General features: G+C 56.0%; 2 protein-coding genes across 3 annotated transcripts in view; one reads left to right on the plus strand and one right to left on the minus strand.

Moving 5' to 3' along the window:
* Positions 1 to 576: 576 nt before the first annotated feature.
* On the plus strand, positions 577 to 13511 carry GPRIN1 (G protein regulated inducer of neurite outgrowth 1). 2 transcript variants are annotated; one of them, XM_079771680.1, is made up of 2 exons: positions 577 to 645; positions 9682 to 13511. In XM_079771680.1, exon 2 carries the CDS (start codon positions 9848 to 9850, stop codon positions 12602 to 12604), a length of 2757 nt encoding a protein of 918 aa, XP_079627806.1. In that variant the 5' UTR covers positions 577 to 645; positions 9682 to 9847; the 3' UTR covers positions 12605 to 13511. The 2 variants fall into 2 exon arrangements, with proteins under 2 accessions (XP_079627806.1, XP_079627805.1); XM_079771679.1 differs by lacking the exon at positions 577 to 645 and adding an exon at positions 939 to 1080.
* A 65-nt stretch (positions 13512 to 13576) lies between these two features.
* The window catches only part of CDHR2 (cadherin related family member 2), a 32910-nt gene continuing 21802 nt past the window's right edge, over positions 13577 to 24684 (minus strand). The window contains exons 18-32 of the mRNA XM_079770209.1: positions 23300 to 23369; positions 22536 to 23141; positions 21649 to 21720; positions 21193 to 21242; positions 19344 to 19495; positions 19085 to 19193; positions 18907 to 18995; positions 18401 to 18469; positions 18220 to 18297; positions 18064 to 18124; positions 17861 to 17985; positions 17222 to 17335; positions 17060 to 17140; positions 16441 to 16498; positions 13577 to 13818 (exon numbers count right to left, since the gene is read on the minus strand). Coding sequence (XP_079626335.1) covers positions 13681 to 13818; positions 16441 to 16498; positions 17060 to 17140; positions 17222 to 17335; positions 17861 to 17985; positions 18064 to 18124; positions 18220 to 18297; positions 18401 to 18469; positions 18907 to 18995; positions 19085 to 19193; positions 19344 to 19495; positions 21193 to 21242; positions 21649 to 21720; positions 22536 to 23141; positions 23300 to 23369 — 1872 coding nt within the window. The 3' untranslated portion in view covers positions 13577 to 13680. The remainder of the gene's footprint in view (positions 13819 to 16440; positions 16499 to 17059; positions 17141 to 17221; positions 17336 to 17860; positions 17986 to 18063; positions 18125 to 18219; positions 18298 to 18400; positions 18470 to 18906; positions 18996 to 19084; positions 19194 to 19343; positions 19496 to 21192; positions 21243 to 21648; positions 21721 to 22535; positions 23142 to 23299; positions 23370 to 24684) is intronic.

Raw genomic sequence — 24684 nt, forward strand, 5'->3', positions numbered from 1 at the left:
TGCCCCTAAATAAGCGTTACATTAACATTAGCTGTTGCCATTTTTAGTAGGTGGTTTCACAGTACAGGTGAGAGGGTTTTATCCCCTCTCGGCAATTACAGAATTATTTTTCCTCCTCTGGAAAGTCAAAGTGGAGGGGACTATTTCTCTGCTGAGAAATGTCGAGGCGGGGTGGGCTGCAAGTCCTGATGCACTAGGCAATTCATATTTTACTGGGAGCCCCTGAACATCTGCTTCAGGCCCCTTCATCCTTCCAAGGCCACTGTGAAGTGATTAATATTAGTCCCATTTTATAGATCGGGAAATTGAGGCTCAGAGAGGTGAAGTGGTTTGCTCAAGGGTACCTAGGGGGAGAAGAAGTGGACTCGCACGGACTAGAGGGTGGGCGGTCACCCGGCTGGGAGGCGGGTGGCGGGGAATCCAAGGCGCTTCCCCTCAACCCCCTCCCCCACCACTGGTGTCCGCTCCACTCGCGCGGGCGTGGGCAGCGGCGAGACAAAAGGAAGGGGGCGGGGAGGGAAAGGCCGGAAGTGCGGCCAAGGCGGAGGCGGGAAATTTCCCCGCTTGGAGAGCCTGGAGATCTCACCGACCTGGGTCCCCATCCATGGCGTGGCTTCCCCTCTCCGAACCCCAGTTTCCCTCTCGGTGAGACGTGGAGAGGGTGTCTTGGGGCTGGATTGAGTGAGATTGGAGACCGCGCGCCCCGCCCTCCAAAGGCGCGCGGCTACAGGGCAGCCCCTCCGCCACGGAGTCTCCCAGTCTGCGAAATGGGAACCCAATCGATAGGGCGGGGAACCCAGGAGCCCAGGGGCCATGGTGAGGGGCGTCCCTCCCTCCCTCCTTCTACCCGGCTTCCCTGCCGGCACCGCCCCTCCCGGTGCTGAGCCCGGAGTCGGCCAGCGCGCATGCCCGGGGCGGGGCGGGGCGCGGGGCGGGAGCGCGGATCTGGCGCGGGGGACAGCGGTGCCGAGTCCGAGGGTCCGCCCGCCAGCCCGGCCTAAGGCAGCCGAGGCCGCTCGGGCGGCGGCCGCGGGAGCTGGAGCGCAGCGCGCGGAGGAGACCGAGCGGCGGCACAGCGGGGTAAGCGCCGCGCCCGCACCTGCTGCCCCTCCGGGCGGGCAGCGCAGAACCCCTTCTTCTCTCCTGCCGAACCCGGGGCCGCGGTCCGGGGTCTTCGAAACCCCTGGATGCTGGGCTTCGGCCCCGTGTGCGGCGTGTGTCCGGCCTGAGCCCGGGTCCGTGTGCGCGCGCGTCCGGGGGCGGCAGGTGCCCATTCCTAGGCTCCGGGCCGAGGCGGGGCGGGGTGGGGGCGGGTCCCGCTGTCCGGGCCGAGTCCCCGAGGGGCCCCGCCGGCCAGTCCGCATGTGTATGGAACCCTGGCCCCGCGCCTGGACTCGCAGCCCGCAGCCCCTTTGTTCCGCATGGCCGTGTGTGTGTGGGGGGGGGGGCGGGGGGCGCGCATCCCGCTATCGCGGGGAGGGGTCCGCCTGCGTTGATTCATTTCTCTCCTAGAGCAAGCTCAGTGCTCGAGTGGCTCTGCTGTTCGTGAGACACTGAGCACACTCGCTGTTGCACACTTAGTGTGGCACACACTCTGGGGTCCCATCACCCACTGTCACACAACGCATGAGGCCATAGGTCCACACACGTACACTGTGGGCCTTGGTCATTCCATCAGACTCATAAACTTGGCCACCTGTGCACCCACCCCGTACACCCAGTGGGAGCCTTGCGTACACACCCAGGCATAGCTACGCACTCACACCAGCCATCGCTATCACAGCATTCTCCATTCAACAATACTCCCTGATCCTGACACACTCAAAGCCACCCTGCTCTGGCCTGCGTGTGCCTGTTCACACCTGCTCATCATGGTGTCCCTCATGTATCCCCAGACACTGGAGTAGGCCGTCACACTTGTGTGCACTTTCCCTGTCACACACTTTCTGTCTCTTAGTTTAACATCCACCTTCCCCCACATTCAGCCCCAGTGTGCACACTCTTGCCCTCTTGGGGATGGGTGGATGGGTGGATGATCTGGGGGCCATTTCTGGAGGAAGGTTTGGCCGTCACCCTTGTTAAGCTCTTTCTTACCTCCAGCCCTGGCAGGGAGCTTCGCTGCCGTGAGGGTACTAGGAGACGAGGGTATGAGAGGGTGAGAGGCAGCAGACCAGGATTGTCAGACAGACACGGGCCACACTCATGCCTGTCAAAGCCCACAAGCCTTTATAGGTCCCGTTACTATGGGAGGAAGTGTTCACTGGTGGCTGGCAGCCCTGGGAAGAAATCCTAGAGGGGGAGGAATGGGCTGGCCAGGTCTCTGAGCCAGAATGGGCATTTATAGGGGCTGCTCTGCCCAGGAGCAGGGCACACCTCCAGGCCAGCTCTCCCATGAGACTCTGAGGCCATGTAGCCACACATGTGCACACCCACAGGGTCCAAGTGGCCCCCATGTGACACAAACAAACAGGCTATTTTATGCATATGCAGGTTGCTCATGTGTACACCAAGCTCTTCTTGAGCAGAATGCAAGAGCCAAATCCCGGCTCCCAGGCTGGCCTAGGCTGGTGCATTCTACACTCCCTCTGCACACCGGGTGAGCTGGCCCACACACCTAAGGGGTCATCTGCTCATTGGGTTTGTGGTTCCTGTAGGTGGGGTGTGCATGGGGGACACTCTTTTTTTTTGGGGGGGGGACACTCTTGCTTCCTCTCCTGAATGTTCCCTGGTACTTTGCCTGTTAGGACCAGGGGATGGGAAGACCCTTGGCCTAATCCCAAAAAGCAGAAAGGGGTTTTAAGAATCAAGGGTCAGTGTCCAAGATCTTAGCTGATACCAGTAGGAAGAACCCAGGTTTTGGGTTCAGAAACAATAGGCTTTGAACCACAGTCCCCCCACCCCATCTGTGTGCCTTTGGTGTCAAGTCTTTTCTCCCTCTGACCTGTGTCCTCATCTGTGAAATGGGGTAATAGTGCTCCCCTCATGAGATTATTGTAGAGTCCACATGCTAAAGGGAGCCTGAGAGTGCTGGGCCCAGGGCTGAGCACACAGTGGGAGAGTGATGGAACTGGGTTCTAGAGGGAGGGTGGGGGTGGTGAGAAGGTGGCGCCCCAGGCTTGAACTGCCTCTTGCAGAAGTGGCTGGCTGATCTCAAAGCTTTTTCATAAGCCAGGAAGGGCCCAGCAGAACTGTGAGCAGCAGAGCCTCTGGGAATGGTATCTTGGCTGATCTTCAACCTGGGCTGGGCCAGCTCTTCTAAATATAGCCTGCATCCCCTCCCCCATTTCACAGATTGGGAAAGACCCATCCAAAGTCATGGAGCAAGTCCATGCTCAGGCTTGACCCCACACCTTTCTGACCGGAGCCAGGCTCTCTGTCCCGGCCCCAAAACCGATCCCAAGTCGAAGAACCTTGAGCTGGGAACTGAGACGCTGGCCTCTTCCAGGTGGGCCTTTCAGAAGGGGCCTGTTACCAGCTGGGCCCTGCCTGCCTCTCAGGACCTCAGTTTCGTCCTCTGGGAAGTAAGAACACAACACCTGCATGGCACCCGGGGTCTGCACATAAACACGGAGCCTTGTGTGTGAGGTCACTCCCCACCTTTCTATCTAGCCAGGGGTCAAAACTCAGGTGGCTACAGGCTAGATGGATAACATACATGAGAGGCTGGCTGTGAGAAAAATGAAGGTACAAATTCAGTGACCCATGGCAACCAACATCAGCCTTAGTGTGCAGGAACCATAGGCAGGGCTGGTGATTGTGGCTAATTAGAGAGTGCACCTCCATCTAACGAGGCAGTCACTGCTTGGCTCCTGCTGACTGTTGCCATGCAGAAAGCAAGCTCAGATTGCCAATTTTTAGTTTTCCAAGAGGATCTAGAAATATGGTTTTCACATGAAATCATCTAACTTTTAGAAGTTAATTCCTTTTTTAAAAAAAATATTTTTTAGCACTCTGGGTCAAACAAGCGTAGCTGAGGACTGGGTTTGCCAGTTTGTGCCTCTGCTGCAGGCCCTCCCTCCCCTGCCCCCTCCTGGGAGCACAGCTGGGCGCTGACAGGCTGAGTAGATAAAAACAGGCCTTCCACAGACACAGCCGGCCCCAAAGTGCAGAGCTGCGCACACCTCTCATCTTCGTTAATTCTCACAACAGCCCCGTGGGAGCAGGGCGTGGGTTTGCCAGGGTCCCCAGCGAGAAGAAGGGACTTACCTAAGGTCACAGAGCTGGTGAATGGGGAGCAGTCCTGTCTTTCTGCTAGGCCACACCCAGGGGAGGGAGCTTGTTGGAGGGACTAGTGTGAGGGGACCCAGGGCTGGGCTACCCAGGGTGAAATAAGGGGTGGTGAGGACTCAGAGCACCTCTCCTACAGCCTTGTTAACTCCTTCCAGCTCCATCCCAAGCCCCCCCTACACCTGCCAGGCAGCTACTGAATTCCCATTTTCCAGAAGAGGAAACTGAGGTTCTGAGAGGAGGCATGGCAGGCAGACCCAGCCCTCAGGACCTCAGTTTCCTCCTCTGGAAAGTAAGAACACAGCACAGAACTCGGGCCCTCTCTCTTGGCCATCTACCCAGTCGATCTGGCTTATCACATCCTTTTCTATAGCCCAAAGGACCAGATAGATCAGAGGTGATCAAGCAAGTGACCTAGGGGTCAACACTGGCCCACAAAAGTGAGTTCTCTGGCCTGTATAGTATTTTTTACATTAACCAACATTTAAAAATCCAAGTTGGTGACTTTGCTCAAAAAATGAGAGCTGGCCATGCAAGAGCCACCTTTACTTCCCTGCTTAAGACACTCCAGGGGTTCCCAGTACCCTTAGGATAAGCCCTCGCTTCTCCCCCATGGCCTGCATGCTGGGCTCCCACCTGCCTCCCCTCTCTCCCCCTTCCAATTCCACTCCAGCCATTCAGGCCTTTTCATGGCTGCCTCAGCTGTTACCTGCTCAGAGGAGCCTTCCTCAAGCATGTGTTAAACCAGCTGCCCACTCCTTTGTCTTCACAGCATCTATTATTTTTGAAATTACATGATTTATTTGCTTACTTGTGGATTGCTTGTCCCCCAATCTTTCCACACCTGGAGGGCAGGGACCATGCATTTCTTATTCACTGCTGTATCCCTAGTACCAAGAACAACGCATATGTGAATTTATAAATGAATTCCTGCCCTGGCCAGTGGTGTTGATTGGAGCATTTGGAGCATCGTCCTGTGCACTAGAAGGCCACAGGTTCAATTCTCTCTTTTTTTTAATTTAATATATTTTATTGATTTTTTTACAGAGAGGAAGGGCGAGGAATAGAGAGCCAGAAACATCGATGAGAGAGAAACACCGATCAGCTGCCTCCTGCACACCCCCCACTGGGGATGGCCCGCAACCAAGGTACATGCCCTTGACCGGAATCGAACCTGGGACCTTTCAGTCCGCAGGCCGACGCTCTATCCCCTGAGCATAACCAGTTAGGGCCAATTCTCAGTCAGGGACATACCTAGGTTGTGGCTTCACTCCCCAGTCAGAACGTGTAGGGGAGGCAACTTATTGATGTATCTCTCTCACATCAATGTTTCTCTTCTCTTCTTTCTCTTTTCTTCTCCTCTCCTCTCTTTTCTCTTCCTCCTTCTTCTTCCCCCCGCTCTCTAAAAAAATAAGAATAAATGAATTCCTAATCAGCCAATAGAACTTAGTGCTAGAAGGGGTCATTGCTCTCTCATTTACCACAGTCCCCACCACTCCCGCTTGAATCAGGAGTCTTGAATCATGTCACTTACTCTGCTGTTTTTCTTATGGGAGAAAAACACTTCCCTGTGCCCATTTCATCATCTAGAGCCAAAAAATGAAGATGGACACAGTCCATACCACGCAAATCTGACGCCTGCTTGACCCTTGTGGGCCAGTGACCTTCCAACTCATTCTTTTTTCATGCTGCTAAAAAACAGATCCAAAGACTTCCAGCCAGACCTCTCTGGTGCTTCAAACCTATCTCATAGCCCTGGCCAGTGTTTCTCAGTAGTTAGTGTAGACCCGTGCATTGAAGGGTTGCAAGTTCAGTTCCCGATCTTGTGCTGGAGGCAATCAATGAATGTGTCTCTCTTACATTGATGTTTCTCTCTCTCTCTCTCTCTCTCTCTCTCTCTCTCTCTCTCTCTCTCTCTCCCCCCCCCCTCCCTTCATCTTTCCCTCCCTCCCCCCTTCCCTTCCACTCTCTCTCAAAAAAAATCAATGGAAAAAATATCCTGGGGTGAGGATTAACAACAACAACAACAAAATCCTGTCTCACAGCTGCTCCTGTACGTTCCCCTATAAGTCCCACAGGCACCCAGGTCACCTTCCCAAGACCCAGTGCCCACCATTATCTGTAAGACTACCCCTCTCCCTGTGTCCCCATTTTGGTGATGACCCCACCACCACTTTAAGTCCCATAAGCCCAAAGCCTGCGGACCCAGTGGTGCACAGTAGGAACTATGTCCCCATCCAGGGACCTCAGTCTAGGCAGAGACCCAGAGGTGTAAGTGCAGAGTGTCATGAGTCTGGTTAGGGGAAAACTGGAGGCTGTGAGAACCCTGAGGGAGCTGGTGGACAAAGAAGGCTCCCAGGGGAGGAGGAGGCATTTAAACTGAGACCTGAAGGTTGAATGAGAGCCAGGCAGGAGGGTAGAGGCCACGATGGGAGAGATGTGAACCACAGAGGAACCCAGAGAGGTGGTACGCATATATATGTGTGAGTGAATATGGGTGTATGTGCATGTGTGCATGAATGTGGGGGGTTGAGTGAAATGGATGTGTGTGCTAGTGAAAATGGGTGTGTGCATGCGTGTGCGTGCATGTATATGCTTTGGGGGAGGAAGTGCCTAATGAATGATACAGCCCAGCAGGTCAGTAAGTCTGCAGGGGCTAGAAAGCACATTATGGAGCTGGATTTGACCCTAAAGGTAGTAGAGAGTCATTAAAGATTTCTGTCTTTACTGTTTTATTATTTTTTAAGTCATAACTCACCCAGCCAGCGTGGCTCAATGGTTGAGCGTCAATCTATGAACCAGGAGGTCACGGTTTGATCCCTGGTCAGGGCACGTGCCCAGGTTGCGGGCTCCATCCCCAGTGTGGGGCATGCAGGAGGCAGCCTATCCATGGTTCTCTGTCATCATTGATGTTTCTCTCTCTCTCTCTCTCTTCATCGCTGAAATAAAAATAAAAAAGTCATAACTCACATTCAAACTTTATAGAGGGGCAGACAAAAAAATCTCTTCCATTTCCAAGCCCCTGGTCTCACTTCCCAGAGGCAATCACTACTAAAAATTACATGAGTTTCCTTCTAGAAACATTCTTTTCATAACTGAACCATAAATGTGAGTCTGTCCTTTACCTGGGCTACATGCATGGGATCCCACTGGCCATGCTGTCCCCTGCCTTTTTCCCCTTATTTTATTCTGGGCATCTTTCCTCTTCACTCCGCACATTCTGACAGCGAGGAGGGGTCCCTGTGGTTGTCCTGCACTTTCTGAACACACTTCTTGGTTTTCTTCTCATCACCAGCCATGTCCTCCTGCACCTCTGTACACCATCGGTCTGTCTTCAAGGCCGTCCCTGGAGGTGGGCGTGCTGGCCCAGATGCTATGTGCACTGAAATTGATAAATGTCCTTCCAAAAAGATTACAGCCAATTTACCTCCCCAGCAAGAGCCAGGGGAAGTAAATTGCATGGAATCGCGTGGTTGGACCAAAATCTTAAAAGATCACTCAGTCATTCATTCAATAAATATTTATTGGGAGCTACTAGCTTACTACTTGCTAGTCATTTTCTTGACTCTGAGGATACATCGGTACACACAACAACCCTCCTCCCCCCACACACACACACACCTGATGTCATAGAGCTGACATTCTAATGGTAAAGCCAAGTCATAAGCAATTAACCAATGTAATATGTCAGATGGTGACAGGTTCTGTGAAGAAGATCTGAGCAAGGCAAGGGAGATGCAGAGCTCCAGCCAGTGTCGGGGAGGAGGCTGTTTTATACAGGGAGCAGACCATGCAGAGATCGGGCAGAAAAGCATCCCAGGCAGAGAGGACAGCCAGTGCAAAGGTCCTGGGGCAGGGGGTGTTCGAGGATCAGCCAGGCAGCCAGTATAGCCAAAGCAGCATAATTGAGGGAGAGGTACTGGGGCCAGAAAAATGCAGAATTTCATGGGTCATTCATTATAAGAAAGTTACTTTAACTTCGCATAAGATTGAGGAGACACTTGCATGGTTCTGAGCACAGGAGGGGCATGATCTGCCTTGAGTCCTATTACGATCCCTCTGGCTGCTGTGTTGAGAATGAGCTGTTTGGGATGAAGAAAAAAGCAGGGATGGTCCAGGTGGGAGATAGTGCGGGTTAAGCTCAGGGTGGTGGCCAGATTCTGGGTACACTTTGAAGGCAGATCCATTATGTTTTGCTGATGGATGGGATGTGGGCTGTGACAGAAAGTGAAGGGTGACTCTGGGGATTTGGGCCTGAGAAGTATCAAGGTGGCTTTGGAGACGAGGCAGGAAGAGCGGGTTTCAGGCTCGCTTTGGCTGCTGAGCGTGTCATGGAACAGAGCAGCTCGCAGACCCAGCCGCCTGCCAGATCCTCTCCCTGGCTGTCCCCCAGGTACCACACACTTGGCTTGTCCAAAACGCAACTCCTCCTTTCCCCACATCTCCTGCCCAGCACCATTGCCTGGCAACCCACCCACCCCCAGCCAGAATCCCGCGGTCCACCCCCACCAGCACCCCCTACAGCCAGCTGGTTCCTGTCAGTTTTCCCCCAGAGCTCTCAGTCCTGCCGACTCCCATTGCCCAGGATCTTTCCTGAACCTCTCACCTAGACCATTGCAGCTGCTCAGGGTCCGCTGCAGAGAGGGGCTGGGGGAATGAATGAAGCACTGGATAAATGAGATTGAATGAATGAATGACCAGCCTCCTCGTAAGCCTTGGCCAGCCCCTCTCCTCCAGCCCAGCCTCCACACCATTCCAGAGCAATCTTTGAAAACACACATGTTGGACTAGATCCCTTCTTAGACTATCAACTATTCACAGCTCCCCAGGGCCTACACAGACATAACTGGTAGCCTGCAGACATATTTTATTTAGCCCCCAGAGTGTCGCCGTTTGTTTGTTTTTTATCTTGAATTAATTAGGACATTTTACATTAAAGTGCCGGATTTCCCACTTCTCGCTGGTACTACCAGGATGCATTTCTCCAGAACAATACTTGGCTGGTGAAGTAGTGGTTCTCCCCTTAGACAGGGCATACACTCTCCGGTTTGCGACCGTCTTCACCACTCCCTATTGTTTCATACTCAGCTTGCTTCCCTCACTTAAATTACTACCTAGCCCCAGAGTTTGCGACCCGTGGGCTAGAGGACAAAAGCATAGTTTCTAGGCAGCATGGGGTGGGCTGACAAGGAAGGGTGATGGTAACGGAAGTGGATGTTAGACTGTGGCCAAACTGTGAAGGGCCTTGAATGCCATGTTAGGAAATCAGGGTCGACGGGGGCAGTGAAGCAGGGCAGTGATGTGGATGGGTTCGTGCTTTTAGCCCAGACCGGGGCAGAGAATCTGGTGAGGAGGCCTGGCTGCTAGGAGGAGGGTGAGAGAGAGGAGGCCCAGATGGAGGCTCTTCGCCTCTGGGTCTCCCCTGAGCCTGAGTCTACTCTCTCTGTGTTTCAGAACCGGACAGCAGCCTGGGGCTGAAGCATGGTCATGAGGGCAGGTGGACAGTGCTGAAGAACCAGCCTGGCTCCAGTGGCTTCGAAAGGACCCCAGCCCTCGAGGACCCCAGCCCACAGCCCTCTGCTGCCCACAGGATGGGAGCCTGGGGGCTGGGAGCCCGGCCATGAGGGATTACTGCTCCTCCCCACCAAAGGCCAGCCCTGAACCCCCCAGGCACACCCCTGCCCCAAGCCCAGGCATGGACTCTAGACACAGCAACCCCAGTGCAACTGGGGAAGGGGCCTCCTGCTCTGAGGATCCTGGCAGGAGTTTGGCCTGCCCATCCCTGACCTGCATCCCTCCCCAAGAGGCAGCCACCAAAGAGACAGTGGGAGCACATGCAGCCTCGATCTCAGGAACACCAGAAGTCACCTTCTCTGGGAAGCCGGAGCATGTGTCCTCGGCGCACACTGACCCCTCATCCTTGGAGAGCAGAAAGCCTATGTTCTTGGAGAAGTTGGACTCCAAGCCTTCAAAACAGGCAGATCCCACTTGCATAGAGAAGGAAGATGCCGGGTCCTTGAGAAAGGCAGATCCCATGTCCATAGGAAAGACAGAGCCTGCCGTCTTGGGAAAGGGGGATCCTGTGGCTTCTGGAAGGATGGATCCTGGGACCCCAAGAGAAGGGGATCCTGTATCCTCGGCCAAAGTGGGCCCTGCGTGCCCAAGACAGGAGGAGCCCAGGTGTTCAGGACAGAACTTTCTTGTGTCCTCAGAAGAGGCAGGTTCTGCATCTGTAGGCAAGGCACATCTTGTGTCCTTGGGGAGGAGAGATCCTGGGCCCACAGGGAAGGCGGATCCCGGGTCCTTGGAATACGCCCCTTCTGCGTCTGCAGGAAAGACAGATCCTGGGTCCTTGGCAATGCTGACTCCAAGGTCACCGGTCAAAATGGAGCCTATGTCCCATGGAACAGTGGCTCCGGGGTCGGCGGGAAGGGGTCGACGCTTGGAGATGACAGATCCTGTATCCATGGGAAATGCAGAAACTGTGTCCTCTACAAAAGAGGACCGTCAGATCCCGGGAATGATGGAGCCTGCCTCCTCAGGAAAGGGCGATCCCATGTCTGTGAGAAAGACAGCAACCGGGTCTGCTGGGCAGGCGGATGCTGGGTCGTTGAGCAAGGTGGGTCCAGTTTCTTTGGGGAAGGTGGATCCTGTGTCCTCGGAAAAGCCAGAGCCCTTGTCTCCTGGGCAGGCTGAACTGACATCTGTGGGAAAGACAGAAACTGTATCCTCAGAAAAGGAGGACTCGGTGTCTTCCAGAAAAGTGGACCCCCTTATTTCTGCGGGAAATATAAAAACATCCTCTTCTGGGAAAGTGAATCCTGAATCTTTAGGGAAGATAGACCCTGTGCCCTCGGTTCCAGGGGATCCCAAGTGCTTGGGAACAGCGGGACCCTCGTCTTCTGTAAAAACTGGGGCAGTGACTGAGGGGAAAGCAGCGCCCCTGTCCTCAGAGAAAGCAGGTCCCGCGGCCTCTGGAAAGGTGGGTCCCACCATCTCAGGGAAGGCGGACCCCGCCTTGGGCAGGGTGGACCCCGTGAGCAGGGGGAAAGCAGGAACCGTGCCCCCCGGAGAAGTGGACTCCGTGTCTGCAGCGCCCACAACTCCAGGGAAAACAGTCCTGGCACCCTCGGGAAAAGCCGATGCTGTCCCAGAGGGAAAGGTGGGTGCTCTGCCTCCAGAGAAGGGGAGTCCTGTGAACTCCACGAAGGTGGGCCCCGGGGCCTTGGGGAACGCTGACACAAAGCCCCCTGAGCAGGAGGGTCCCACGTCATCAGGAAAAGCGGAGGCTGCGTCTCTGCAGAAGGAGAAGCCACTGGCCTTGGAGAGGGAGGATCCTGAATCCTCAGGAAAAGCAGGCCCTGTCGCCTCTGGGAAGGTGGAGCCTCTGGCCCTGGGGAAGGCCGACTCTGCGCCACCCCCGGGAAAAGCAGAGCCCCCGTCCTTGGGGAATGTGCCCCCGCTGACTCTGGAGCAGGCGGAGGCCCCCTCCGGACCCAGGAAATCAGATGGTAAAGCCTGCGGCTCAGCCACTTCTCCTCCCTCGGTTGCGGTTGCCGGGAGCGGCGGGGGCCCCGTGCAGCCAGTGCCAGCGGTCAGCACGGAGGCCGGCAGCCTGGGCCGGAAAGACCCCATGGCCGCTGGGGCCCGGGGCAGCCCTGGCCCGGAGGCCGCTGCCCCCCCGCCAGGGCCGCGGACTCGTGACAACTTCACTAAGGCGCCGTCGTGGGATGCCGGTGCCCCGCCGCCGCGCGAGGACGCGGGCACGCAGGCGGGCGCGCAAGCCTGCGTGTCGGTAGCTGTGAGCCCCATGTCTCCGCTGGACGGCGCGAGCGGCCCAGCCTTCAGCTTCCAGGCGGCGCCGCGCGCGCCCAGCCCTGCGCCCAGGCCGCCCTCGCGTCGGGACGCGGGGCTGCAGGTGTCGCTGGGGGCTGCCGAGATGCGCTCTGTAGCCACTGGACCTATGACGCCGCAGGCCGCCGTACCGTCCGCCGCGCCGCCCGCCTTCCCCGAGGTGCGGGTGCGGCCTGGCTCGGCGCTGGCTGCCGCCTTGGCGCCCCCGGAGGCGGCCGAGCCCGTGCGCGACGTGAGCTGGGACGAAAAGGGCATGACGTGGGAGGTGTACGGCGCCTCCATGGAGGTGGAGGTGCTGGGCATGGCCATCCAGAAACATCTGGAGCGACAGATCGAGGAGCACGGCCGCCAAGGGGCACCCGCACTGCCCCCGGCCACCCGCCTGGGCCCTGGCCGCGCAGGTTCGGTGCGTGCTGCGCCCCCCGAGGGTGCCGCCAAGCGCCCGCCAGGCCTCTTCCGCGCGCTGTTGCAGAGCGTGCGCCGGCCTAGGTGCTGCTCACGAGCCGGACCCACGGCCGAGTGATCAGCTCCCCTTTTGTACGCCCCGGTTTCCAACCTTCTCAGGCTCCCTTCTTGACCCCAGATCCCTGGAAGGGATCCCCTGGACACGCCACAGGCCTCCAAGGTCTGGGCAGCCTCTAGGGCCTTCTCGTCCTCTTTTTTCAGCCCCCGCCCCTCCCACACAAATGAACCCTCTCTACCCAGCTCCCTCCTGGTCATGAGTCTACGAGCCCAGCCCTGACTCCCTCCTGTCCCCTCACAGCTCTCCGCTCCACTCCCTCCCGGTCACACTGGGCGAACTCGGGGACCTGCTCAGTACCCCAGCCCTGAGGGCTGGTGGGCTGCCAGTGTCAGCCAGGTCCCCAGAATGGGAGAGACTGTGTGCATAAGCTCCAAGTGTGCAAGGATGGGTGTGCGAGGCCCCAGAGTGTGCAAGGCTCTGAATGTGAGGCCCTGGGCGTGTGTGAAATCGTGTCCTCCCCACGGGCTTTCCCCATGGCCCAGGCATCTCTTGCATGCTGGTAGTCGTCCCCAATTCCTGTCTCCCCCTCACCTGGCCCAACTCCCAGCCCTATGTCCACCCTCACAGGACACTCTACAATCCCCAGAGCGGGGAGGCAGCTGCAGGAGTGCCCTGGCCCTGCAGTGGAAAGGAGTCTCAGAAAGGTCAGAGGGTCTCAGACCGGTCTGGGTTACAGGTCTTGGGCCACAGGCAGACTGAGTGGCCGCTGGTCTTGGGTATTGGGGCAGAACGGAGAGCTCAGTCTACAACCACAGTTGTCCTTTAAAGGCTTCCCTCTCCAGCCTCTTGTACCCCCTGTGCTGTGAGCCCCACAAGTCTCTGAAGACCCCTCAGAACACCTAGTCCCACCCCTTCAGCCGTGGTTTTTGGCTACAAACTGTCACAGTATACATTGGTAATAAAATGTTCCCCCAACTCTCATCAGGTGTGATTGGCTACAAGCAGAAGGGAGCAGAGCAACACAATACAAGTGTATTATTATATGCAGGGACAGTAGGTATCGTTGGGGGGGAACAGTATCTCTTCCGAGGTAGACCAGGAGAGTGGGCCCATGCAGGGCCCTGTGGCAGGCCCCATCACAGGTCTGTGGTATCCAGGCCGGCATTGGTGAAGGACAACCCCTGCTGCTGTCCACCTGTGCCCGCCGTCCTTCCGGATAGCACCACGCTCAGGGGCTCGGCGTCCGGCTCCATCGGACTCTGTGGGGGCTCCTTCTGTAGGGGGAGAGAGGAGAGGTGTGAAGGGCAGGGACAAGATGGGGTGATGTCTCCAGGCCCTAAGGAAGTGGGTAGGCCTTCTAGCCCACACAAACTGATGGCTCCTTGGCCGGGGTCCCACCCTGCTCCTCTTGGGGCCTCCGTTCTCTGGCTGTGTTCCCGAGGTGGCCATGCCACTGGAGGTACAGATGGACCCAAGGGAAGGGCTGGACCTCACTTGATGGGCGAACTACTCTGGCCTTTGCCCCATCCACAGACACAGCAGCACTGTGGTGTTCTGCCCAGTCCTGAATAATGCCAGGCCCTGGATCCTGTGCCAAGGAGCCAGTCCAGCAAAGTTCCTGCCACCTGCACCCCACGGCAGGCACCGTGCTGGCAGGCTGCGTTAATGGCGCTGTCTGTCCATTACCTGAAGTACCCACAGGAATCCCGTGAGAGAGGAATTGTGTGCCCCACTTTACAGATGTGGAAACTGAAGCTGAGAGGGCTCTCATGGCCAGGCAGGGGCAACGCAGGGTTTGGGCCGCTGGCCTTGCTGGCTCTAAAGTTTGTCCACAGCACAACACTGCCTCTGGTGCCATCTGACATCTCCTTCTGCAGCCAGGGTCCCGCTCTGTTCATTGTGGTGCACACCCACACATCTCCCTGCCTTCCCCCCGCCCCCTTGTGACATGCTGCGCACACACAGCCAGACAGACACACTTCAGAACTGAACCCTTCAGTAGACCAGGCAGCCCCCAGGCTCCGCTACTGCCCAGCACAGCACCACAGGCAGAGCCCAGCACCGTCCCTGGGGGAGCACAAGGGCCTTTTCAGGCTGGGGCTGTTCCCTGTAAACAGTGGAACCTCTGAGCGGCCCCGGGTCAGGCTAAACATTCTCCGTGTGCTCCCTAGAGCCCTCGCCACTAACCCGCCTCGGGAGCTGTTGGCACGGTGCAGCCCAGGAAGAGGCTGCTCGCCTTGGAGACAAGACCTGGGTTCTAGTCTGTACTTGACTTGCAAGCGTTCTGGCCTTGGGCCAGGCAGCACCCCTCCCTGGCCCTAGTTGTTTTAAACGGTAGGATTGGATGATCCCTCGGGTTTCTGATCCCTCCCACACAAACACAGAGGTCTTGAGTGAGTCAGGGCACCAGGGATCTGAGGAAAAAGGCCCCCCACTGTGTCCCCACTCAGCCAAGGGAGAAGAGGGGCAGCCAGTTCCTGAGAAGGCCCCAGGGCCGCCGGGCCTGCCTACTGCTACAGGAGAGGGGGTGGGACCTCGGCAGCTTCTGGAAATATGATGACCCCCTGCCATCCCAGGACCGTCTTGGCTCTCTCCGGGCTTTGAAGGCTCTCCGTGGCCTGGCCCCCTCCCTCTCCAGACTCTTCAGAGCTCTCCACCTTTCCCAGCCCACAGGTCCAGCCCCACTGCTGGGGCCCCGACTGCATTTCCCTCTGGGGAGCAGCTTTGGCCTCCGCCTGTCTGGCCACCAGCTCTGGCAGGCAAGACTATTTCCTTCTGCCTCCGCTACCCCTCAACATGTCCGTTGGAGTTTTCCAACCCATCTTCAACCAGAGATGAGCTGTTTACCCAGAGACCTCTACCACTGCCTGCTGGCCTGGATTGCCATCTATGACTCCCATCCTTGGGGTCCTGTTTGGAGGCCTCCATGTTACAGCCAGATCTCTGTGCAGCAGTCTGGTATTTTAATGCCCAGGAGAGGCTTTGGTTGGCCAAGTCCTTCCATGTAAGGCATTCTCCAGGGAAATTAAGGACTGAAGGAATGGTGGGGGGCCCCAGAGAGCAGGACATAGCTGAGGGTGGGACCCAGAGGGCCGTGGATACCTAACCATCCCCCACACACCGAACCTCAGACTATTAAAGTTCAGTGGGCCTTAGAGCTGCTTCTCCAGAGGTGGCTTTCAAAATGGGAAGGAGAGATGGTAGTTCCTTCCGGTTCTGGTGCCCACCCCTGCAGGGAGAGGACCCATCATGCACCCCTTTCCTGCTTCTCAATCCTGCCTGCACATGAGAACCCCAGGGCTTTCACAACACGTTCATGCCAGGCCCACCTCAGCCCTCGGATCAGAGTCCCTGGGCTGTGGCCCAGTATTTCTAAAGAGCTCCCCATGTGATTCTAAGCAGCAGCCAGGCTGTGTGAACTCTTGAGCCAATAGAACCAGCTAACTTATTGAACAAATGATGGTACTATTGTTCATTTGAGCCTACCTTCTCTCCTTTGCTAGGTTATATTCACCTCCTCCCCCCCCCCCGCCCCCCGCCAGCTCTTCTATAAGGGATATAAAGGCAGGGAATCAGATATTTTAGCACTTACTTTGCTCCAGGTGGTTTTTATACCCACTCTTATTTCATCCTCACAACAGCCCTACATGGTTGGTGTTCTGATCCCCATTTTCAGGTGAGAAAACAAAACCAGAGGGAGAAGTCACCCACCCAGGGTCACAGTAAACAGTAGAAGAGCAAGGCTTGGACCCCATTCCAAAGCCATAAGGTGTCTCAGGGCCGGGAGCAGAAATGCTAAGTCAGAAGCAGATCCTTCTGCTCTGTCCTGAACCCCACCCCGTCAGAGAAGGACCCCAGGTCAGAATCCCCAGGCAACAACTAAGCCCCCATCTTGCCTTGATTTCCTGTTTGTTCTTTTCCAGGTCCACAGAGTTGTCATCCAGGGAGTTGAGGCTATAGGGAGACGATGGAATTCAGATAGTTGGCAGGCCCACTCCTCCCTGTCTGTGGTCAAAACCACCATTGCCTCTACCTTCTTCTCTACCACACCATCATCATCACCACCACCATCACAGCCACCATCACCATCACACCATCAGCACACCATCACCACCACCATCACTCCCACCATCACCATCACACCATCACCACACCATCACCATCACCATACCATCACCATCATCACCACCATCACACCCACCATCACCATCACACAATCACCACACCATCACAGCCACCATCACAGCCACCACACCATCACCATCATCACCACCATCACTACCACCACCTCCACCACTATCACCACCACCATCATCACTACAGCCACCACCACCACCACCACCACCATCACAATCATTACTACCACCTCTATCACCACCACCATGTCATCGCTACTATCTCCACCATCATTACCACCAGCTCCATCACCAACTCCACCACCACCCATCATCACCACCACCACCTGCACCATCACTACCACCACCAACCAGCCTGGTTATAAGTGACACTGCTCACCTGAGATGGTCCAGGTCGCTGGAGGAAGATTGGGACTCAAAGCCCAGGTCCTTGGTGGGGAGGTTCAGCATGGGATTGGCCCTGGAGAAAAGGCCTAGTCAAGCGGCTGTGTGCCTCGGCCGCCCCATGGGGCCTCTTACCCACCCTTTGAGTCCCACTCACCGATCAGCAGTGTACATGTTCGTCCCAGGGATGGCAGAGGTTGAGGGCATCACCCCTGCTGCTGTTTTCCGGGCCTCCTTGGCAGCCTTTATGGCCCGAAGCTTCCGGCGGTAGCTGTGGGAACCAGGAAAGGGGTCGCTACTTTCCCTGCACACCCACCGTGTGTCCAGTGAGGCCCTGGGAGTGTGGCTTCACAACAACCCTGGCAAGGAAGAGCATTCCCTCCATTTTCAGGGACAAGTAACTGTCAAGGAAGGAAAAGGACTTGCCAAAGGCCACACATTGACTAGTGTCAAGGCCTAGACTCAAACCCAGATGTGACTGCTGACTGCAAATGATTGGAAAAGGAAAAAGAAACAGCATGTATTAAATGCATTTTAGGTGCCAGACATCTTGCTGGGTGTGAGATGCACATTGCTTCCTTGAGGGCTTTGCGGAATCTAGTCTCATGCCCATTATGCAGATGAGGAAACTGAGGCTTGAGGAGGGGAGATGACCCAAGATGTCACAACAGGTCAATGGGGATGGAATACAGATATACCTGACACCTAAACCCAAGCTCTATTTACCCTCTCTCCCTTATGGCTTGGGGGTGGGGGCGGAGGCGGGGCTGGAGACACAGGATGATGAGAACGGTACCTCTTTCGGACACACATGAGGGCCATGGTCATGATCACAATGACCAGCAGCAAAGCCACTCCCAATCCTATGATGACGCTACTGAGCATCTTCGACACATCTGACGTCGGACTACCCTGGGAGCCCTGGAGAAAGAGTGTGAGGGAGGCTCTGGGGTCCACAGACATACCCCACCCCCCTGCTTTCTTCCTGCGGTCACTCACCAGCACCACCAGCCCCAGCTGCAGCAGCTGTATCAGTGCATCCTGGTCTTCCCGGATCATCCTGTCCACAGAGCCCCGCTCAGCCCGAGGGACATTGGCATCCCCCAGGCTTCCTGGTCACCCTCCTGCCCCACCCCCATGGGCAGTCCCACTCACACACTCAGCTCATCAAGTGTCAGGGCCGACCCATTCGAGAAGACAAAGTAGGCATCGAGGTAGGAACGGCCTCGGTCCCTGGAATGGGCAGGGGTGAAGCGTGAACAGCAGCCTAGAACCACCCAGCAGCCCCTCCCGCTGCTTCTCTTCCTCACCAACCACTGGGCCTGCGGCCACTCACCGAGCTGTGGACTCTATGTCCTTAATGTCCACAATGTAGACAGTAGTCCTGGTCGCCTGGGCCAGAGCACTGCAAAGGGGCAGGTGTCACAGAGGCCTGGGGTAGGGGCCTTAAGCCAGGCCTGTGGCCAGGGCTCTGCCAGTGAAGCTAGGGATTGTGTGAATTAGGAAGGGGCACTTCCACCGGACAGCTCCATTGGCTAAGAAGGTAGCACCTCTGTGCCAATAGAGAAGGAAGCTCTCCCTCTGGGACTGGGTTAACAGCTTAGCAAGCAGAGGGCACAGCCTTAGCAACTATACACGACAGCCCTGTTGAGGTTTTTCCCTGCCCAGCCAACCATAGGCGTCTGGGGACTTGCAGAAAGGAGGTGCAGGCACAGGGTCAAAGACAGGGACAAGATAGGAGTCTGAGACAGGGCTGAGAGACATTCCATCCAGGTCTTATCAGGGACCAGGCTCACAGGCCATGTTCTTCCCCACACCCCCTTCCAGGCTCCCCAGACCTACTCCTTAATCTTGTTCGTGTTGGCGCCCACCTCCTCCTTGCTCGTGGAGAACTGCAACCTCACACGGTAACTCTGATCCACAGTGAAGAGCTATGGAGGGGGGCATGGGAGAAGATGAGGTACACGGGAGCCAGGGCTGGCAGAGGACACCAGGGCTGGAGGCAGGGCCCAAAGCTCACATTCAGGGTGATGTTGGCTTCCAAGGCAGGACCCACTGAAGGTTTGTCCCGGGCCTGGACTGTCACTTGGTAGGTGCCTTGGAGAGTGGCATCAAGGCTAGTCACCAGCCTATGGAAGGTAAGAGGGAACAACTCAGCCTTGGAACTCAAGCTGCAGTCCTCTGGAACCCACTTGTACCCTTCCAAGGACGGGGAACTCACCGCCTTGAGGTCCCCTTTGGGCTCCCCCCACCCCCATCCAGGGGCTGCCCGTAGTTACGCAATGTGGCCAATGAACACATCAGCCTCCTGAGAGGTGGAGACGCTGAAGAAGCCCTGGAAAGGGATCACGGCCCCGTCCTTAGTGATGAAATCCACTTGGAGGATGGAGAACATGATGGCCCCGTTGCTCCCTGAGTCATTGTCTCTGGCCTGGGAGCAAGAGTGGACAACATCTGTGGGCCAGGCCAGGGACCCCTCACCCCCAGCAGGAATCAGAGGCTAGGGTGGCCTGGAAGGCTGGTCTGCGTAATCTCTATCAGCCTTCCACAGGCCACCCCAACTGAGCAAATGCTTTAAACAAATTCAAGTTCTGGCCAGTCCCTGCCTCTGGCCCTCCAACCCAACAGGTTACCAGCCAAAAGTCCCTTTTATGCAGAAATCCCACCCTGCCCCACCCACCCATTTCCAACACACACACTCAGATTTCCTGAGCACCTACTGTGTGCCAGGCTCCTTCCCTTGGAGCCCTCATTTCAGTGCTTACTGATGAGAGTACAAATTCCCCGAATGAACTATAAAATGACTGGGAGAGAGGGCACAAACATTTTTATTCATTCTAATGCTTTTCAGAGAAAAATACAGCCAACACACAGAAGTATGAGTCCACTGTGTCACTGTTCGGAATGAGGCCAAAGCTGGTGTTTAAATTTTTTTAAAAAAAGTCAATTTAAAGAAAATTGCTCAAGCCATGGCCAGACACATGACATTGGAAGACAAGTGGCTGAAGACTGAAAAACTGACTTTGAAAGAAACTGAGGCTCCAAGAGAGACCTTGTCCTACCAAAAACTCAGCTCTAATGCGGCAGGCCAGGCCATTCATCTCCTGCACCCACACCCTTTCCACAGCACAGAGAGCGGCACCCACACACCACCGCCTCTGGGTTAGAGGTCACGGCCAGGAACTGCCCGCTTCTTGTCTAGAGGGAAGCTGAGTTCCAGAAAGGCGCGGCAACTGCCCAGGTCAGCAAGAGGCCAGGCTGTGTGTGGGGACCTCACCACTCGGCACAGCCACCACCCTCTAATAAATACACCCGCATCCGACACCATAAAGCAAGCGTCCTCAAACTACGGCCCGCGGGCCACATGCGGGTGTTTTCGCCGTTTTGTTTCTTTTCTTCAAAATAAGATATGTGCAGTGTGCATAGGAATTTGTTCATAGTTTTTTTAAAACTATAGTCCGGCCCTCCAACAGTCTGAGGGACAGTGAACTGGCCCCCTGTTTAAAAAGTTTGAGGTCGAAACCGGTTTGGCTCAGTGGATAGAGCGTCGGCCTGCGGACTGAAAGGTCCCAGGTTCGATTCCGGTCAAGGGCATGTACCTTGGTTGCGGGCACATCCCCAGTAGGGGTTGTGCAAGAGGCAGCTGATCGATGTTCCTCTATCATCGATGTTTCTAGCTCTCTATCCCTCTCTCTTCCTCTCTGTAAAAAATCAATAAAATATATTTAAAAAAAAAAAAAAGAAAAAGTTTGAGGACCTCTGCCATAAAGAATTGAGTCTTTTTATGATGTTGCTCTGGAAATGACTTAACTACAAGGAAGTTGTTTAATGTACAGTTGATTTTTCTCCAATACTCAAGAATCCTGGTGTAGTGAGACAAATCTAGCCTGCAAGTGGTTTTTACGGTCATGAAATTTTTATGAATACTAAATTTAACAATGAATGAAGTTTAATTATATCAATTAGGCAGGTGTTCATTTCCATCCTGGCGTTTTCTTTTCATATGTTGAAGTCAATAAATTTCCTTTCCAGTATTAAAACATTTGGGGGGCAGCTCAAAGGCCTGAAGGCCCTGGCCCCGTGTCTCCTGGGCTAAAGTGACTGCCAAAGGCAGAGCCAAGGACTTACCCGGACAGACGCCACCTGCTGGTTGGGTATCACAACTTCTGGGACGATCACTGCAAGTGTGGACAGGAAGGGGTCAGTGGGGTCAGAGCCATTCCCACCTGGCCTAGAGCTGACCACTAGCTTAGCTCATCCCCCTCCAAACCTGCCCTCAACCTCTCTACCATCAGAGACTCCCATGACAACTACCCCTGAGCCATTAGTGAGCAGGTCATCCATCTCCCATTGTGCAAATAGGGAAACTCAGACCCAGAGAAGGAGGGCCTGGTCCCGGGTCAGATAGGAGTGGGGCAGAGCTGGGGTAAACACTCAGGTCTCCCCTCCTGTTGGAACCCTGGGGGAGAGGCAGGATTGGAGGCCTTCCTCCCTTTCTGAGGGCCCACCTGGGGCCTAAGGAGGGTCTATGGAAGTTGCCCAAAGGCAGTCCTGGCAGTGGGCAGGGAGCGGGCTGCTGCTTACCGAAAGTCTGATTCTCCGGCAGAAAATAGGGTGCATTGTCATTTATGTCCTCGATGGTGATGGGGAGGCTTCCTAGGAAACAAGGTTGGCTGGCTCTGGTCTCTAGGAAAAGGCCTCACCCAAAAAGCCTGGGCCTCAGCCATGCTCCCAGCAGCCTCTCTCCCACGCATCACCCAGTCCCCTCTCCTGCTCCTGACCTGGGATGCCCAGTCGATCTCCTCTGGCCTTTATGGGAGGGAGTACCCTTCCCAGACCTCAGAGAGGGTAAGCAACTTATCTAAGGTTACACAGCCAGAGCAGTGGACCAGGATTGAGCCCAACCCAGGTATATGTCACCCAACCGCAACATTATACTGTCACTTACCGGCTGTGTAAACTGGGTTATTGAGGCACTCTGTGCCTCAGTTTCCTCATTTATAAAATTATAGAGGGATCACCTGGCTCATGGGTTGTGTGGGAGTGAAATGAAGAAATGCTTACCAGGTGACCGGCATAGCCCTTGGCTGAAGTAAGGACTGGGTATATGCCAGCGATTAATATGGTTATTTTGCTACTTAGGTAAAAGGTGGGACACAAGTACACGTCTGACTCTGCGGTGTGCTCTGCCCTCACCCCACCTCACAAAATGATAGCGTTCAGTGCTCTCTATGTGCCAGGCACGGTTTGCATGCATGTTCTCCATGGATCTGCACAGCCAACCTGCTACCCGACTCCACCTGACAGACGGGGAAATGAGGCTTGGGAAGGCGCCCCGGTTTTCCTGGTGACACAGCCGGTAGGAGCTGGAGCCAGGATTTGAACCCAGACCTCGCAGGTTCCAGCCCAGGGCTCTTTCCCACGGCCCCTACGCAGCAGCCTGCCGAGCCCAACGTGCCAGACCACCTCACCATTGTCACTGTAGGGCTGGAAGCGGGGGTCCGTTGTGAGGTCATAGGCCCGCACGACCAGCGTGACCAGGTCACAGGTCTCGTAGTCGATGGCCTCGCTCTGATTGATGAGCACAGAGCCGTTGGCCAGCACAGAGAACCAGCCACGGCACAGGCTGCCCACGTCCACCCCGGCCTTGGTACAGATGACGTTCACAAGCTGCACCTCCAGCTGGGCATCGGTATCCACATCCTCGGCGACCACCTCAGCCACCTGGCCGTGCTGCGAGCCGTTCTCAGCCACACGGATGCCCCGGAGCGAGGCTGAGCTCAGGGTAGGCGGCTCATCGTTCACGTCCTCCACAAGCACGAGGATTCCTGCCGTGGCCTCCGCCCCCTGCGGGTCCGGGTTCTCGGCACTCACTGTCAGGTTGTAGGCGGCCAGGGTCTCGTAGTCCAGGCTCACGTCTGGGGGCAGCCAGAGGCGGCCCTCAGCCCGCCCAGACCCCAGCACTGAGCCTCGGAGGACGAAGTTGTTGGCACCGCTCCCTGACAGGCTGAAGCTGATGCGGTTGTTGGCTTCCGTCTGGTCTGCATCCCAGGCCAGCACCACGCCCACCAGCACTCCTGTGGACGAGAAGCAGAATTCCCGGGGACCCCTGGCCTGGTCACCGGAGGCGTCCCCTGCTCTCACCTCCCTCGGGCGCTTCAGGCCCAGCCTGGGCGGGGTCATATGCCACACTGGGTCTAGCCCCCGTGCCCAGCCTGGCCCCGAGAGGACTTACCTGGGTCCCTCTCCTTCACCCGGAAGGTGTAGTTGGACTGGTTGAAGATGGGCAAATTATCATTGATGTCCTGCAGACAAGGGCAGTTTCTGAGTCCTGGACCTCAGGAGCCCCCAGGGCTCAGCCTCCCCCAGAGCAGAGACTCTGCGGTCTCCCAGGCAGCACTGCCCACTTCACAGATGGAAACAGCCTTTAGACCAGGGGTCCTCAAACTTTTTAAACAGGGGGCCAGTTCACTGTCCCTCAGACCGTTGGAGGGCCGGACTATAGTTTTAAAAAAACTATGAACAAATTCCTATGCACACTGCACATATCTTATTTTGAAGTAAAAAAACAAAACAGCAAAAACACCCGCATGTGGCCCGCGGGCCGTAGTTTGAGGAGGCCTGCTTTAGACTCTAAAGTTTAGAGGGTGGAACTAGCCCAGCTCTCACACCTGGGGCTCTGAGGCCTGTGGCGGGACCTCTGAAGTTAGTTATACACTTTCAGGGAGCCCCGCCTCCTCTCTGCTTCTCTGCCCACAGCTCAGAGCTGCCTTAGACCCTGTCTTCTGGAAGGGTGCTTCCCAGTCCCCATGTGTGTCCCTGTCTGGCCCAGCTTGACTACCATTTCTCAGATGTATTGTGTTGGCACCAATACCACTCACTGTGTTTCCACAAAGGCCCTGCAGCCCGAGCTTCCCCTCATCCCCTTTCCTCCTGTCTCTCCTGCCCTCAGCCAACCCCACGACACTCGACACGCATCTGTGCTCAGGCACCTGCCAGGGCTGAGACCTGGTCCTGCCTCATTTGCTTACCGTTTTCTGTTCTTGCCTTCCCTCTCCAGCCCTGGCCACCCCACACACAGCGCTACCACTGTTGTCAGAGCAAACAGCCAACACCGCCTGCCACGTTTGCCCCTGACACTGGGGTGCTGGGGTGCCCTTGCTGTTTCCAGCCCGCCCCCAGGCAGCCCACAGACACCCGCCTTTGCTTTCAGCTTTTTCTAAATAACAGTAGAAAGGACATCTTTAAAAACAAAGCCCAGCCCCCCTAACTCGATGTATTTTCTTTTTTTAAATATGTTTTTGTTGATTTTTAGAGGAGGAAGGAAGAGGGATAGAAACATCGACGAGATTGGCCACACCCCCACCCCCACACCTACACCATGGGATCCAGCGCGCAACCTGGGCATGCATCCCGACCAGGAACTGAACCAGTGACCTCCTGGTTCCTGGGTTGATACTCAACAGCTGAGCCACACCGGCAGGGCTAGATGCCTTTTCTGATGGTGATTTCCCATGAATGGCATGACTGGCTCCATGCACACGGCCAGCTGCCTTCTCCAGGCCCTCCTAACTCTAACTCGAAGGAGTGGCTAAGAGCACAGCTGTGAGTCAAATCCGC

Source organism: Cnephaeus nilssonii (genome assembly GCF_951640355.1).
Source record: "Cnephaeus nilssonii genome assembly, chromosome: 5".
Lineage (NCBI taxonomy): Eukaryota > Metazoa > Chordata > Mammalia > Chiroptera > Vespertilionidae > Cnephaeus > Cnephaeus nilssonii.

Excerpts from the sequence above, each read along its gene's own strand:
- GPRIN1 (XM_079771680.1), top strand. The coding sequence starts at position 9,848 with ATGAGGGATTACTGCTCCTCCCCACCAAAGGCCAGCCCTGAACCCCCC.